This window comes from Montipora foliosa, chromosome 6 (assembly GCF_036669935.1).
Source record: "Montipora foliosa isolate CH-2021 chromosome 6, ASM3666993v2, whole genome shotgun sequence".
Lineage (NCBI taxonomy): Eukaryota > Metazoa > Cnidaria > Anthozoa > Scleractinia > Acroporidae > Montipora > Montipora foliosa.
The window spans coordinates 63,391,205-63,406,204 of NC_090874.1; the positions used below are offsets into that span (position 1 = coordinate 63,391,205).

A 15,000-nucleotide genomic window follows, 5' to 3' on the forward strand; every position below is an offset into this window, starting at 1 on the left:
CCATTTGGAACCAAAGGAAGGCTTACGACACGCAAGCTAAAGGTAATATGAGCAGATATGAAGAGCGACTAGGCATGTCTCAATTGTGTTCTGGGTACTTTTTAGAATTTGGGGCACTATTTTACGTTTCAAGTACTGTTGGAAACTTTCTTGATACACTTTTTTCAACTTTCCACGTGTCAGAGCAATATTTTGGGTGTGTACCTTTCGGTGAATCCAAAAACGCATTTTCGATCTTAAAACAGACTACGTGCTCCTTTCGGCAAATCCAAATCCGGATTTCTGATCTGGTGAATCCTTTTTGAATAAAGATTCACTAGATTTGAAATCCAAAGAATCCAAATCCAGATTTACGGATTTGCGATCTACGCGTTTCCATTCACAAAGGATCCTAAATTCATCAGTTGAATCAGCAGTATTTTCACCTTAAGCAAACTTTTCGACTCTTTGCTTTTCGGCGAAAGAAAAAAGAGTAAACATGTGGATAAACGTTCCAGATACTGTGAATTACTTCTTTATTTATCATTTGTAGTTAAACATTGCAAAAAAGTTCCAATAACAATGTTTAAAGTGTAATTTGCTGTAAACAAAACCCCTAAAATAAGCAGCTTATTCAATTCGAGTTCACATTTATCCACTACTTCGGGCAGCTTTGTCCGTCAAACTGGTTTGTTTAATATTGTTAACTTATAAGCTACAACGTTTGAGCAATTTCTTACAGTCATTTTAAAAGGCAGGTCGTGCAGATTGCAGATTATGCAGACTGCGCAGATTGAGTACTTTTTCATTCGGTAACCAGAAAGAGGTGCTCTACATCGACATGTGACGTCCCTTTATTTGTAAATATAAACCCAAACAATGCACTTTGCAACACACACAGGAGACGCTTGATGTTTCGTTTTGTAATTCCCTAAAGTAAAGAACTCTGGCTACCTTTGGATTGAAGTACGAATTTTCTGTGCTGTCGAATTTTGGGATGCTTGTTGGAGTAACCATTGATCTGTGTATTCGAAGGAGACTTACCTCTCAGGATACCTCGCGTTAGAAGCTAAAACATTGACAAAGGGTGCATGCATTAACAGTGTTTGTCCACCTTAGAGGCGTTCTTGTTTGAAAAAGAAGCAAGTAATAAAGTACTTCATCCGCATAACCTGCACAATCTGCAATCTGTACGATCTGCGTTCTTAGGTAATTACAAAACGAAACATCAAGGGTCTCCTGTGCGTGTTGCAAAGTGCATCGTTTGGGTATATTTTTACAAATAAAGGGACATCGCATGTCGATGTAGAACACCTCTTTCTGGTTACCGAATGAAAAAGTACTCAATCTGCACAATTTGCAATCCTCACGATCTGAGTTTTAACATGACCGAATTTCTTAAGATTCCGCGATAATTGACGTATTCACGAAAGGACTCCATGGGTACTGATCGAATCTCGGATTTCGCGTTTCTTTCGGCCGCGAATTCTGGCAAATATCGGATCAAAAATTCATTTTTGGATTGGCTGAAAGGAAAAGACCCAAACTTGTCTTCGAAACGTTTTCAGTAAGCCCAGTTATTCTATTATCATAAACTTGAATAATTGCACTCAGGACATGCCTAAGAGCGACTTTACGTAATACTAGGTAAGAGAGCGAATCCCTGAGCCACATGATAATTATTTGAAATCTATTTTTACATCGCGCAAGCGCTGCGAAGGTTATGTTGTTACCATGACTGCGCGGTCCACTTTCACACGAAGAGACCGATAAGGTGTCTTATGAGAGGACTAGTTCCGTGAGCGGGCAAGATGAACCAAATCCCGCTCTGTGATTAGCTACCCGAGCGGGCAAGATGGAGCTATCTTGCCCGCTCGGGATTTCTCGCTTGGTCCCGCAAGATCAAAGATCAAGTTTTTGGTGTTTTATCCCATATAATAAATCCTTTATTGACCAAACTTGTTCGGTCAAGATATATGGGTTATTGACCAAGTGTGAGGTCAAGATGGCTGGATACTGGCCAAGTTCTTTTTTGCGTGTTTATGGACCGAGACGAAGTCGAGGTCCATAAACGCTCAAAAAAGAACGAGGCCAATATCCAGCCATTTTGATCGAACAAGCTTGGTCAATAAAGGATTTATTATATGGGATAAAGTAGCAAAAAATGTGATCTATGATCTTGCGGGACCAAGCGAGAAATCCCGAGCGGGCAAGATAGCTCCATCTTGCCCGCTCGGGTAGCCAATCACAGCGCGGGATTTGGTTCATCTTCCCCGCTCACGGAGCTAGTCATATAATAAGACTGTTATTGGCCTCGTTCTTTTTTTGCGTGTTTATGGACCTCGGCTTCGTCTCGGTCCATAAACACGCAAAATTGGAACTTGGCCAATATCCAGCCATCTTGACCTCACGCTTGGACAATAACCCATATGTCTTTAAAATAAACACGCAGAAGGATAATGAACTATTATTATGTAATCAGCTCAATAATGTACGCATTTTGATTGGTTCTCACCCATGAACTATAGGACAGGACAAACGCATAGATGACGTCATCATCAAATTTTATTTATTTTCTTTTAATATATTCAAGCAATAGAGGACTTTTTCCGTATTTACATGGCCTCATCTAAACACTCGAGGGAGTTGGGAGAATTTGAGAAAGAACTGTCTCTAACTCTCCCAACTCCCCCGAGTGTTTAGATGATGCTGTGCATGTAAACACGGAAAAAGTCCTCTTTTGCTTTTATAAATAATTTTCAAGGAAAATGCTGTTTTTTTGCTTCTTGATTGAAACAGACTTTCTTTATACACGCTCATATTTCCTACCACAATCAAAACGAGCGTCTGACAATACAAAACCAATCAAAATTCGTGTGACGTTACAGCTGTGTTTACATACTCTCATCTAAACACAGCTATTGACCAATGAGAGTGCGCGTACTAATTATTTTATAAAACTCGATAGTACACGCTGAACCGTTTACTATTTGTTTCATAACATAACCAAATCATCTTGTGACAATTTTTGACATCCTTTGTCCTCATTGAATGCCTCTCGTTCATTAACTGGTCGAGCTAAGTTTTTACTTAGGCTTTCAAATCGCTTTGCCCGTGGTTCGACTAAAATACCCGCTGTTGAAAACTGGAAACTAGTGTTACAGGAGCTTTAGTTTGATTGACATGTGAGAGGAATTAGATCTTATCGAGTTTTTGGCGGTATTATATTTTGTGTATTGGCGGAATTATATCTCGGAAATCTTAAGAAATCGTCTCTACCAGGAATTGTATTCTAAAAGGAAGTCATCTATCATTAAAGAGTTTGGATCATTAAAACATTTGGTGCCGACACCCGGGATTGAAGGATTGAAAGAGTGAAAAAATGAATTAACCTCGTGTAAACATGTCGTCGGAACCCAAGAAACGACTGAAGAAGAAATCCATGGTCCGCGAAAGTCATCGCGCATTTTTTAGGAAAACAATCCTCGCGGCACAGGAACAAATTGATAAACGGGGAGATCCTACCGTTTTGAAGAAGCTCAAATCCTTGCGATGTACCCTGCTGGATAAATTGTCGGAGCTCAAAATATTGGACAGTAAAATTATCGATTTGGTAGACGAAACGAAAATAGAAGAAGACGTGAGCAATAGCTGTGACTTCGCCAGCGCTATTCAAGCCTGCATAGTCGACCTAGAAACAGCAATAGAGGCTGAGGAAAATACTGGAAAGGGTCAGGATATACAAGGAACGACATTGGGCTCGCAAAACTCTAACTGGAGTATTCAGGCGGGAACACAATCAAACGCGTCAACAATTCCGACCGACGCAAAGTTGCCCAAACTGGAATTGAGAAAATTTTCAGGAATCGTTTGAATCGGCCATTCACAAAAACACCACCTTAAGCGACGTGGAAAGATTCCAGTATCTCAAGTCGCTCCTTGAAGGTTCTGCAGCCCAGACAATTTCTGGTTTAGCATTGACAAGCTCGAATTACGACCACGCGGTCCAACTTCTAGACAAGCGCTTCGGAAATAAACAAGTCATTATTTCGAAACACATCGAATTGCTCATGCAGCTTCCAAAAGTAAGCGACGGGAGCGACTTAAAGCAATTGTGCCAGCTTTTGGATGGAACGGAGGCGGCAGTTAGAAGTCTAAAAGGAATCGGTATTTCGACTGAGACATACGGAATATTTTTGACACCTGTAATTATGGGAAAGATCCCACAAGAGTTACGCCTCATGCTGAGTCGCGGCACATCAGAAGATTGGGACCTTGATACAATCATCAAGTCTTTCACAGAAGAATTGCAAATTCGAGAAAGATGTGCTTTGGGAACGGTAACAGAGCAAACAAACTTAAAGAAAAACGAGAGTTTGGTTTTGGAATTCGCACAGGTCAAAACAAAAGACCCCCCACATCGTCAACCCTGGTTGCAAACAATGAGAGACTGCCGCTATCTAAGGATAAATGGTGCACTTTCTGCAATGGACCTCATCCAACTATCAAATGTTCTGTCGTTACCGATCCAGAATCTAGAAAGAAAATTCTACGTCAAAAGGAAAAAGGTTTTGGTTGTCTGAGGAGCGGTCATGTGAGTCGAGATTGTCAAGCAAGGTGTCATCGTTGTAGTGGGAAACATCACGTGGCTTTGTGCAGCGTTCAACACTATCCAGATTATCCAATCACGACCAGAAGGGCTAGAGACAGCAATCAAGAACAAACTGTGAGTACAAACTTGTGTTGTACTCCAGACGTTAATAACAAGTGCATCTTGTTACAAACGGCCATAGCTAACGTCAGAAGTCCTCATGGAGGAAACTCTTGCAATGTGAGAACCCTTTTTGATTCATGTTCCCAAAAGTCTTATATAAGCTCACGGTTAAGGAGCAAATTGAGCTTACCACCAATTGGAAGCGATACAGTTCTAATACAAACTTTTGGAAACAATGAACCCTCATTGAAACAATGTAGACAAGACAAGACAATTTGACAGTGTTCATTAATGCTTATGAAGTTGAGTTGATATGTGGTCCCATCACAAACCAGACCATTGAAATTGCACAACAGTGTTACCCACATCTGCAAGGCTTACCTCTGGCTGATCACTCACGAGGTGATGAGGATCTAGAAATTGATGTTATGATTGGAGCAAATCATTACTGGTCTGTTCAGAATCACGTGGTAAGGGGGGAGCTACATGGACCAGTGGTAATTCGTACAAGATTAGGATATGTATTGAGTGGTCCTGTGAATGCGGCAAGTGCGAATACACAGTTATCAATTGTTAACGTGTCCCATGAAAACTGAATGTCAAGTCATTGAAGAGAACTTAGTTTCAGATGATTTCTTACTGAAAGAGGAGCTAAGTAAGTTTTGGGACTATGACACTCTTGGAGTAAAGGATAGAGAGGGAGATTTTCTTGAAGACTATCTTACCAAAGTGAAGTTCAATGGAATCCGTTATGAAGTGTCTCTTCCCCTCAAGACTGAACACCCGATTATTGCAGACAATTACTTGTTGGCACAGAATCGCCTTGTTTCTTCATTGCAAAGATTAAGGTCCAAGCCAGAATTGCTCCAACAATATGACAGTGTCATCAAGGAACAATTAAATGCTGGTGTTGTTGAATTGATTGATAAGAGTCATGATTTAGATACCCTTCCTGGAACTGTACATTACATTCCTCATAAAGAAGTATTGAAAGAAGACAGAATCACTACTAAACTACGTGTGGTTTATGACGCCAGTGCTAAATCCCGTAATGAACCAAGTTTGAATGACTGTCTCCTACCAGGTCCAGCCTTAACTCCATTGATCTTTGATGTCTTGCTGAGATTTCGCCTCCATAAAGTGGTTTTGATTGGTGATTTAGAAAAAGCATTCTTGAACATTGAAGTCAATCCAGCAGAGAGAAACTTGATAAGGTTCCTATGGGTAGATGACATCAACTCCCCGAATCCAGAAGTGATCACACTGAGATTCACTCGTCTTGTTTTTGGTTTAGTTTGCTCTCCATTTATTTTGAATGTAACATTGAGGAACCACTTAACAAGGTATGAGAACATTGACCCTGAATTTGTGGCTGCTGTTGTGAGAGCTTTGTATGTTGATGACTTTGCATCTGGAGAGAACTCGGTAACGAAGTGTTTTGAACTTTACCACAAGTTGAAGTTGCGGTTTAGAGAAGGAGGTTTTAATATGAGAAAGTGGGCATCGAACAGTGAAGAGTTAACTGAAATGATCAAAAGAGCAGAAGAATCTTTGTCTTGGGAACCGGAGCTGTCTTGTAAGGCTACTCCTACATTGACCGAGCGGAACATTGAGGAAGAAGATTGGACAGTGTCAAATTCAAACAACAATGTGAGCGAAGAAACCGTTGTCAAAGTAATGGGAGTTCAATGGGATCGGATGGAAGATAATTTCGAGTTTGATCTTGCTACCTTTTCTAGACAAGCCTTAGAGGGAACTTTCACTAAACGGACATTATTGAGCAGTACTGCTCGATTCTATGATCCATCAGGCTTGCTGTCACCAGTTATCATACCCTTAAAGTGCATGTTCCAAGAAATTTGTCATTTAAAACTTGGTTGGGATGAAGCTTTGCCGGAAGGTCTCCCGTCGCGCTGGAAGGAGTTACTACAAAACATGTGGTAGTGCCTCGTTGCATCCTGGGTGATGTTCAAGTCGAAGACGTCACGTCTATTCAACTGCATGGGTTCGCAGATGCTAGCAAGTCTGCGTATGGAGCAAATGTCTACAACAGGTTGACAACCTCTGGAACCAGTTCTGTTTGCCTTCTAGCGGAGTTGCTCCCTTGATCGGTGAATCAATCCCTCGACTGGAGTTAATGGCCGCCTTGACACTTGCGAATTTGATAACAGCCGTGCATGAGGCATTGACCTGCACTATGAAGATAGACGCTGTTTTCAATTGGACTGACTCACAGATCGTGTGCTGGTGGATCAATAGAGAGTTTAAACAATTCAAGCTGTTTGTTCAGAATCGAGTTCAGAAGATTCGAAGTCTGTGGAGTAAGGATCACTGGAGATATTGCCCGTCTGAGTCTAATCCTGCTGACATAGCGTCGCGAGTGTCAAAGCGTTCTGTTCTCGCACAGTGATCTATGGTGGAAGGGAGCTCCATTTCTGAAAGAAGGAGAAGTTCAGTGGCCAAACCTACCTGATAATCCAATCGGTGAGAGTACATTCCCAGAACCTGAAATTTCAAATGTTATGACAGTATCCGTGCAGTGCTTTCAGAACATTTCAGATGTCATCTGTCCAGAAAGATTTAGTAGTCTCAGTAATCTTGTCAGAGTAACCGCTCTTGTGCTGAAATTCATCCAGAAGCTCAAGAGGAAGATAGAAATAACTGACATCAGTATGGAGGATCAGAATATTGCTACTAATCTCTGGTACAAAGACGTTCAAGCCAAACTTGAAGAAAAGGAGAAATCAAGTTAGACTTGGGAACAGTTAGGAGTCTTTAAGGATGCCAACGGACTTCTGCGATGTAAGGGACGAATCCAGAAGTCTTCACTTCCATACTCAACAAAACATCCCATTCTGTTATCTAGAAAGCAGCATTTCACTAAGCTCGTGATCATGCAGTCCCACGAAAACGTGAATCACAATGGAGTTGGAGAAACTCTTACTGAAATCCGATCACAATTCTGGATAATCAAAGGAAGGCAAGCTGTTAAGGATGTACTTTCCTAGTGTGTTACGTGCAAAAAATTACAAGGAAGAGCCTACAGCTCTCCACCTACTCCACCACTACCTGCATTCCGAGTTTCAGAGGAATTGGCTTTCTCTAAAGTAGGTGTGGACTTTGCCGGACCCTTGTACGTGAAGAATATATACTTATCCTAGGGAGAAATGCACAAGTGTTACATTGCTCTGTTTATATGTGCTAGTACAAGAGCTTTGCACCTTGAACTTACGCCAGACCTCTCCGCCAATTCGTTTTTAAGAGTGCTGAAGCGATTCTTCGGTAGAAGAGGACTTCCGACCCTGTTCATTTCAGACAACGGAAAAAACTTTCCGAGATGCAAAGGTTAAGAAGTTTGCTCTTGATCGGAACATTGACTGGAAATTCAATGTACCCACAGCCAGCTGGTGGGGCGGATTCTTCGAAATCTGTGTGAAACTTGTGAAAAGGTGTTTCAAGAAAGTGCTCGGAAATGCGAAGTTGAGTTATGAAGAGTTAGAGTCGGTGTTGATCGAAACTGAAGGCGTTTTGAATTCTAGGCCATTGACCTATGTCTACGATGAGCTAACAGAAACTCCACTCTCGCCTTCTCATCTTGTAATTGGTCGTCGACTTCTAGATCAATCTCCTGCCATCACAGTAGCTGTAAACACTTTGCCTAGACGAGAGAGATATTTAGACGGTCCTCTCACCCATTTCAGAAATCGATGGAAGAAAGAATATCTTACAGGTATCCGCGAGTACCAAAAACTCAAGGGAGGTGAACCAAGAAGAACAATTCAAGTAGGAGACGTTGTGCACATCTATGCTGACAAGACATCCAGACAACAGTGGAGAATGGGGAAAGTAGAGAAACTGTTACAGGGACAAGACAACGTTGTGCGCGCAACAGAAGTGGTAACAGTAGATAATTCTCTCCGCAAGACTCGCTTAAAACGTCCAATTCAAAAACTCTATCCTCTTGAAATCAACGTGTGTGACGAACACGTAACTAATGCGAGAACAGGACAGTTTGACAGTGGAATGAACATTTAGATAGTTAAAGATGAAGACATCCCTACAGTGATCACTGCTCCATGAACTGTCTGACCGTATCTTGAGCGTTTGACACTGAAGCTAAAGAGCTAAATTCGGTTTTGCGTTAAATCAGTCTGATTTGTTTAAACTTTCTTGATTGACTTCGACGTCAATCAGGGGGGAGTGTGTTGAAAACTGGAAACTAGTGTTACACGAGCTTTAGTTTGATTGACATGTGAGAGGAATTAGATCTTATCGAGTTTTTGGCGGTATTATATTTTGTGTATTGGCGGAATTATATCTCGAAAATCTTAGGAAATCGTCTCTAACAGGAATTGTATTCTAAAAGGAAGTCATCTATCATTAAAGAGTTTGGATCATTAAAACACCGGCTAACAGGCTTAAACAGGCTTAAATATAATATTTTTAACTCTTTTTTTTTTTTTCGTCATAACCATTTACCATATGGACAAATAGTAAATGGGTAATTGACCAATCACAACGCAAGCTTTACTTTTGTAAGTAGTAGTAGTAGTAGCAGCAGCAGCAGCAGCAGTAGTAATAGTAGTAGTAGTAGTAGTAGTAGTAGTAGTAGTAGTAGTAGTAGTAGTAGTAGTAGTAGTAGTAGTAGTAGTAGTAGTAGTAGTAGTAGCAGTAGTAGTAGTAGTAGTGGTAGTAGTAGTAGTTTATTAAAAATTGTTTGCAGCCGACTGGCTGAATTACGTAATTTCTCTTTAAAATATATATAAATAACTATCTATTATTACAATAAATACAATTAAAAAAGAAAACATAAGGTATTCAAAATGTTCACTAACACCAATCGGTATTCTTCAAGCCAAGTTAACAAACAATGGCCAATAGCGTGGTTAGAGACAAACGAGGGTACGCAGAGAAGAGACAAATTAGGGTACGCATACTTAATTAGCTCGGTCTCAGTTTTCATCACTACGTTAACTCATTGCGTTATCGTGAGGCCGTCTTGAGGCGTACCTGATGCTTGACACGCTCCACTTTACCGACCACCCTGCATCTGGTCAGCTCTCCTCGTTTTCCACACCCTGACCAGTGTAGTCGCCGTTAATGTGAATGGTCTTTCTATTATAGGTTCATGCCTCAAGAGAGCCGGATTATGGGAGAGAACACACCTTATTTTCAATCTAAATTTAGCCAGTGCGCGACTATTTTAAGGAAGACACCTGATTGGTTATCATTGGCTGCGCGACCAAGGGCACGAGGCCAAAATAACTTTCACAGCATGGCTCGGAGCTTAAAATAGATTCAAAAAACTTTCATGGGGCATGGGGATGTGATGTCTCTCTTCTTGTGCATGCACGCATTGGTTCACTCACACAATGAGCAGGCAGCTCATCATTCATCATCCTCTCTGAGAGTGGAATAATCTCTGCTCTCCCTTCTGTTATTTCAGGTGCTTATTCCATGTTCCTGGATTTTTGGAGTGGTGATGTGTTTGCCAGGTTTTATAGTCAAGAATTTTGATCCAAAAGCAACTTTCTGTATCAGAGGATACCCCGAAAAATGGATGGGCAAAACCTATACTATGCTTTGGTGTCTGCTATTGGCGTTTTTTCCGGTTGTGATAATGGCCGTTCTTTACTTTAGAGTCGTTTACACTTTGTGGTTTCACCGCCCAGAGCACAGAGCCTTCGACAATCGGCAGCAGGTAAGGTTAGATTAGGAAGAGAAGTGTCACACTTCCAGCAGAGTCAGTCAAGCAATGCGCCGTTTGAGTCCAATGCGTTTCGTCAAGCAGTCGAGAGAAACTACCGAAGGAGTCAATTGGCCGTTTCTCCCGACTGCGTGACAAAAAAGTGATTGATTCAAAAACGCACAGAATTCGAACCTGTTACTTCTTACTCGTCATTATTTTAGAAAACTTGGCCGTAGAGATTTTGTTCCTGCTTGTTCATCTTTTAAACACCACAGGTCAGGTTAGGATTAATTTTGGTTATTATATATTTATGAAAGTCAAGTAAACTATTGCCGCACGACTGATAATACAACGCGGAAATGTATTTTTTAACGATATTGCGGCTGGCCAATACCAGTCTTCATCAGCTTTATTTGGAGTTCTAACGAATTCACAGAATATATATACACATGTTATGAAGTAATTAAAGAAGATTTCAAATGATAACTTAACGTGATATAGCTACTCGATAAACGAACCAAAATGCAAAAGAATAAAATGCCGTTGAAACACAATATGCTAACGAGATCGTTAAATTCACTGTAATTATCCCTCAAGTTTGTAGGTACCGTAATGATGAAAAGCTAAGCGTCACGGGCATACTGAGCAGTGGCGAAACATCGCGCCAGTAAAGAGGTCAATCCGACTTGCTAAAGGTTGACGTAAACTGAAAAAACAACGGAGGCTAAGACGTCAACGTAAATTTACATTTAACACATAAATATCGTAAGAGGAGTAGAAAATAAGTGTCTTAAGCAACTATAGGTTTCAAGTATAATGCGCCCGTGGGGAAAGATGATGGGCTACAATTTGCTGGGCTCTAATTTTATTCCATTGAATTTGTATGTCCAGCAGACCAGCGAGCCATACAATGTAATAGCTCAATGAGTAGGTCCAAAGCCTGCCTAGGGAATGAAGAGAAGAAAGGAAAATAGTCCTCGAGTCTCCATTTATGATCGGATAGATTTAAATATGTTTTCAAAAACCTATTTTGATCAGCAGGGAGTGTTGAAAGTACGGAAGCGAGTCACCCTCATGGTCGTCACAGTTAGTGTCATATTCGCGGTGTGTTGGATATCTGGAGCTATTACCTATTTGGTGGCTATCTTTTCGCCCGCGTTCGGCCCTGGTGATGTTGCATATGTCACGCAATCTACAGTGGTCATGTTTAATTCTGCTGTCAACCCAATTGTGTATGCCTTGATCAATCAACAGTTCATCCAAAAGATCAAGTACATGATGTGCTGTAGATGTCGCCCTAAGATACACCCCATTAGGGAAGAGCGGAAAATTGAAGATATCGATCTCAGCAAGAGCGTACAGCCAATTCCGGAAAAAGAGGAAACCCCCTTGTAACAGAATTGGTAAAATTGACACCATCGCCAGAAATTTGACAAAAATGTGACCAGAGCAATTTACAACCTCGCTCCCAAAAGGCCCCATCCTAAACGAACGGAAACGAAACAATTTTGTGCTGGAATGAGCATGGGTATATTGGGTGGAACTTTAGAAGTTTCGAGGATACCTAGAGAAAAGTCCAGACTGGTCGTTTTGTTTCGTCATCTATCATAGCAGGTGTCATGGACCAACGACCACGGCAACGGATTTATTAAAATTTCCTGTTTGCCCTGTTTATGAATACGTTAACTTAGTAATATCACAACACTGTGACGATTGTTTATCCTTGCTGGACAAGCGTATCAGGACAGATGTACTCGTAATTGACTTTTCACAAGCCTTTGACTCAGTTTCCCACCAGAGACTCCTACTCAAAGTGCACATACATGACTCGAAATTTCACCACCAGCTTTTATTTCATATCCTTAAAACTCAGGCTTTGCTTGATGGGATTTCGTTATTAGAAACTTTCTACAAATGTCCGAAGTGAGTTTTTTCACAGCACGAACTTCGGCATTTTGGCCAAAAAATTGCGACATTTCCCACAGGACCAAAAAGGTCTTCATGACGTCATCAGTTGTGTTAGATTGCAGCGGGAACTAACAACAAGATTGGAGAGTCTGCGGAAAATATTGCGTGCGTAGCGGCCCTGGGCTAGTCAGCTGCAACAATCCCAGCTTGACCCCAGGTATATCAATTCATCTTCTTCCTACAAAGGAGGCTTGAAGAAAGAAATGGACGAAATTTGTCCAAAAACACCGGCCCGGTTTCAAACCCACCCGGCAAACCTACGAAGACTTCGATCCGGTGCTGTGTTTTGCAAAAACGGTCGAACTAGCTGATATGTCAGGGGTTTGAAGATTTAAGAAACGAACTTTCTCAACCATAGACCTAGTAAGAAGAAAGAAAGATCAGGCAGTGATTGCAACAGATCGAGTGGGAAAGCAAGGTGCAGTGTGAATTGATATGCTCGCACGGGTGAGCCGATGCTCTCGATCGACCACTTCGTTCTATGCCATATCGTTCCAAATCACATGGTTCCACTTCTACAATGACTACAATGACAATGAATAACGACTTCCTCAATGTTTTTCGGATATCAATTGAAATGCACTGAGCGCGTTTAGTGAATTTAAATCGACTGACAATCCAAGTCCCAAGCCTGCCTACAGATCCTTTTCACTGTCACGCCATAAAAATAAACTCGAAGCCCTACAAACGTTAAATGTTGTAGAAGACGAATGCATAAACAACCTAAGCAAGTGTGCTTACTTTCACTTGCGAGACAGTACACATGAGTTTGAAACACCTAATATACTTGAAACGTTCAAACTGCGGAGAATCATAAAGAAAGACATATTATATTTCCAATCAAAACATATTTTATTGTTTTGTGTCACGCAAGTGACAATAAGGAAATTCAGAATGCTGCATTTTCAAAACCAAGAACGTTAAAGGAACTGATAACTTGTTAAAAGAGTTATTTCTAGGTTATCTTCAACCTTGTAAAAATCCGGAAGACCTCACGGTTTTGATTTTAGAACATGCGAAAAGCATCTGGTCATCGAACGTTCGAATTCCGATAAAACGCGCCCTTCCAAATAAAATTCACCTAGCGTCTTTTAATAATGAAATGTACGCAAATGGATAATTAACTCAGGTCCTCAGAGAGATCCTTAAGCCCACAGAAGAGGAGAGCTGTAATCTGGATACTGAGATCTGAAAATACAAGTGAAGGGAAAATGCAATTGACGGGCTCAAGCTTAAGTGTGAACACACCGCAAGATTTCGCCCGATGTGGATTTCATACCAAATTGTTACTCTTCGTTAAATAACTTAACTACAACTGCCAGTAGAGAAAATCAGGGAATACTCTATATTGCTGTGTGCGCTTTTGCCGCTTTAAATCGTAAATTTAGGTGTAAAATACATTCACAACCGCACTGAATCCTCGCACAAGTCACACAACCGATGACGTCAAAATCCACAACTCGATCCCAGGCCCTTGTCTCATATTTTTCTCAAAAATACGCGAGGTTTCTTCGCATTTTAGATATGTTCTCCGAACAGAAATTAAATTGTTTTTGTACAGAAATGTTTCTTAGACCATTACATTTTAGATTTTAAAATTAAAAAATGCTGGTGAAAATTTCTAGTCATGTGCACTTTAAGCTTAATTACTATGGCATCACTGGTAATAGTCTTTTTTGGATTGAGAACTTCCTTTTGGACCGCAATCAGTGTGTCAGTGCACAGTCCTAGGTCCCCTCTTGTTCCTAGTCTACATCAATGATATTGTCCATAACCTTAACTCTAAAATTAAGTTATTTGCTGATGATTCTGTTCTCTATTCCGAAATCTCAAGTGTTATGATCCCAGTTTATTGCAACAAGACCTTGACACTCTATCCTGCTGGGCCACTACTTGGCAAATGAATTTTAATTTAACTATATCTAATATAATGTCAATTACTAGGTCTCCTCTTAAGTCTCCAGATAGTTAATTACAGGTCTTGTAATAGCCCACTTTAATGAATTTCATGTCATAAATACCTTGATGTTTTTATACAAGATAACCTAGAATGGGACTCCAATGTAAAATCTGTTAAACACAAAGTCGTGAAGATACTGGGACTACTACGTAGCAATTTTTCTGAAAGCAGCCAATATGTTAAGACCCAAGCTTACAATTGTCTCGTATGACTCCATGTAGGATACGCACCAGCCGCCTGGAATTCATTTGAAAAACAACACAAAAAAGCATTGGCGGCTGTCCAACGTTGCGCTATCACATTTGTCTGCTACGATTATTCACAGTTTTCCAGTGTAACTTCTAAGCAGCATTTCCTTAGGTGGGACACTCGCGAAGTCCGTCGATGTCTAAGTGCCGCTACCATGATGTATAACGCCGTGCAAAATCAAACTCATTTTACATTTCCAGCATCTGTCACCTTAGCTCATAGAAGCAATCGCTCCAACCAACCTCATAAGTTCAGACATATCTTTGTCCACACTAATGCATATATGTTCTCTTTTTTCCCTGTTGTCATCCCCTTCTGGAACGGTCTTTCAGTGGCTGCTGTTAATGCGGAGTCTGTTACTGCCTTCCAAGCGAATGCTTTGTCAACCATAAGACAATATTGCAACACAATCTAGATATTTATATGTTGTAAATAATTTAA

General features: G+C 40.7%; 1 protein-coding gene across 5 annotated transcripts in view; it reads left to right on the forward strand.

The window, feature by feature from the left end:
- LOC138008104 (pyroglutamylated RF-amide peptide receptor-like) overlaps positions 1 to 14,967 on the forward strand; it is a 65,801-nt gene extending 50,834 nt beyond the window's left edge. For 3 of the 5 annotated variants that reach the window (XM_068855310.1, XM_068855309.1, XM_068855311.1), the window contains 3 exons: positions 1 to 42; positions 10,140 to 10,394; positions 11,421 to 14,962. The exon at positions 1 to 42 is cut by the window's left edge and continues 229 nt beyond it. In XM_068855310.1, coding sequence (XP_068711411.1) covers positions 1 to 42; positions 10,140 to 10,394; positions 11,421 to 11,777 — 654 coding nt within the window. In that variant the 3' untranslated portion in view covers positions 11,778 to 14,962. Of the gene's footprint in view, positions 43 to 10,139; positions 10,395 to 11,420 lie in introns of all 5 variants that reach the window. The other 2 variants (XM_068855312.1, XM_068855308.1) reach the window with 2 other exon arrangements.
- Positions 14,968 to 15,000: the final 33 nt, after the last annotated feature.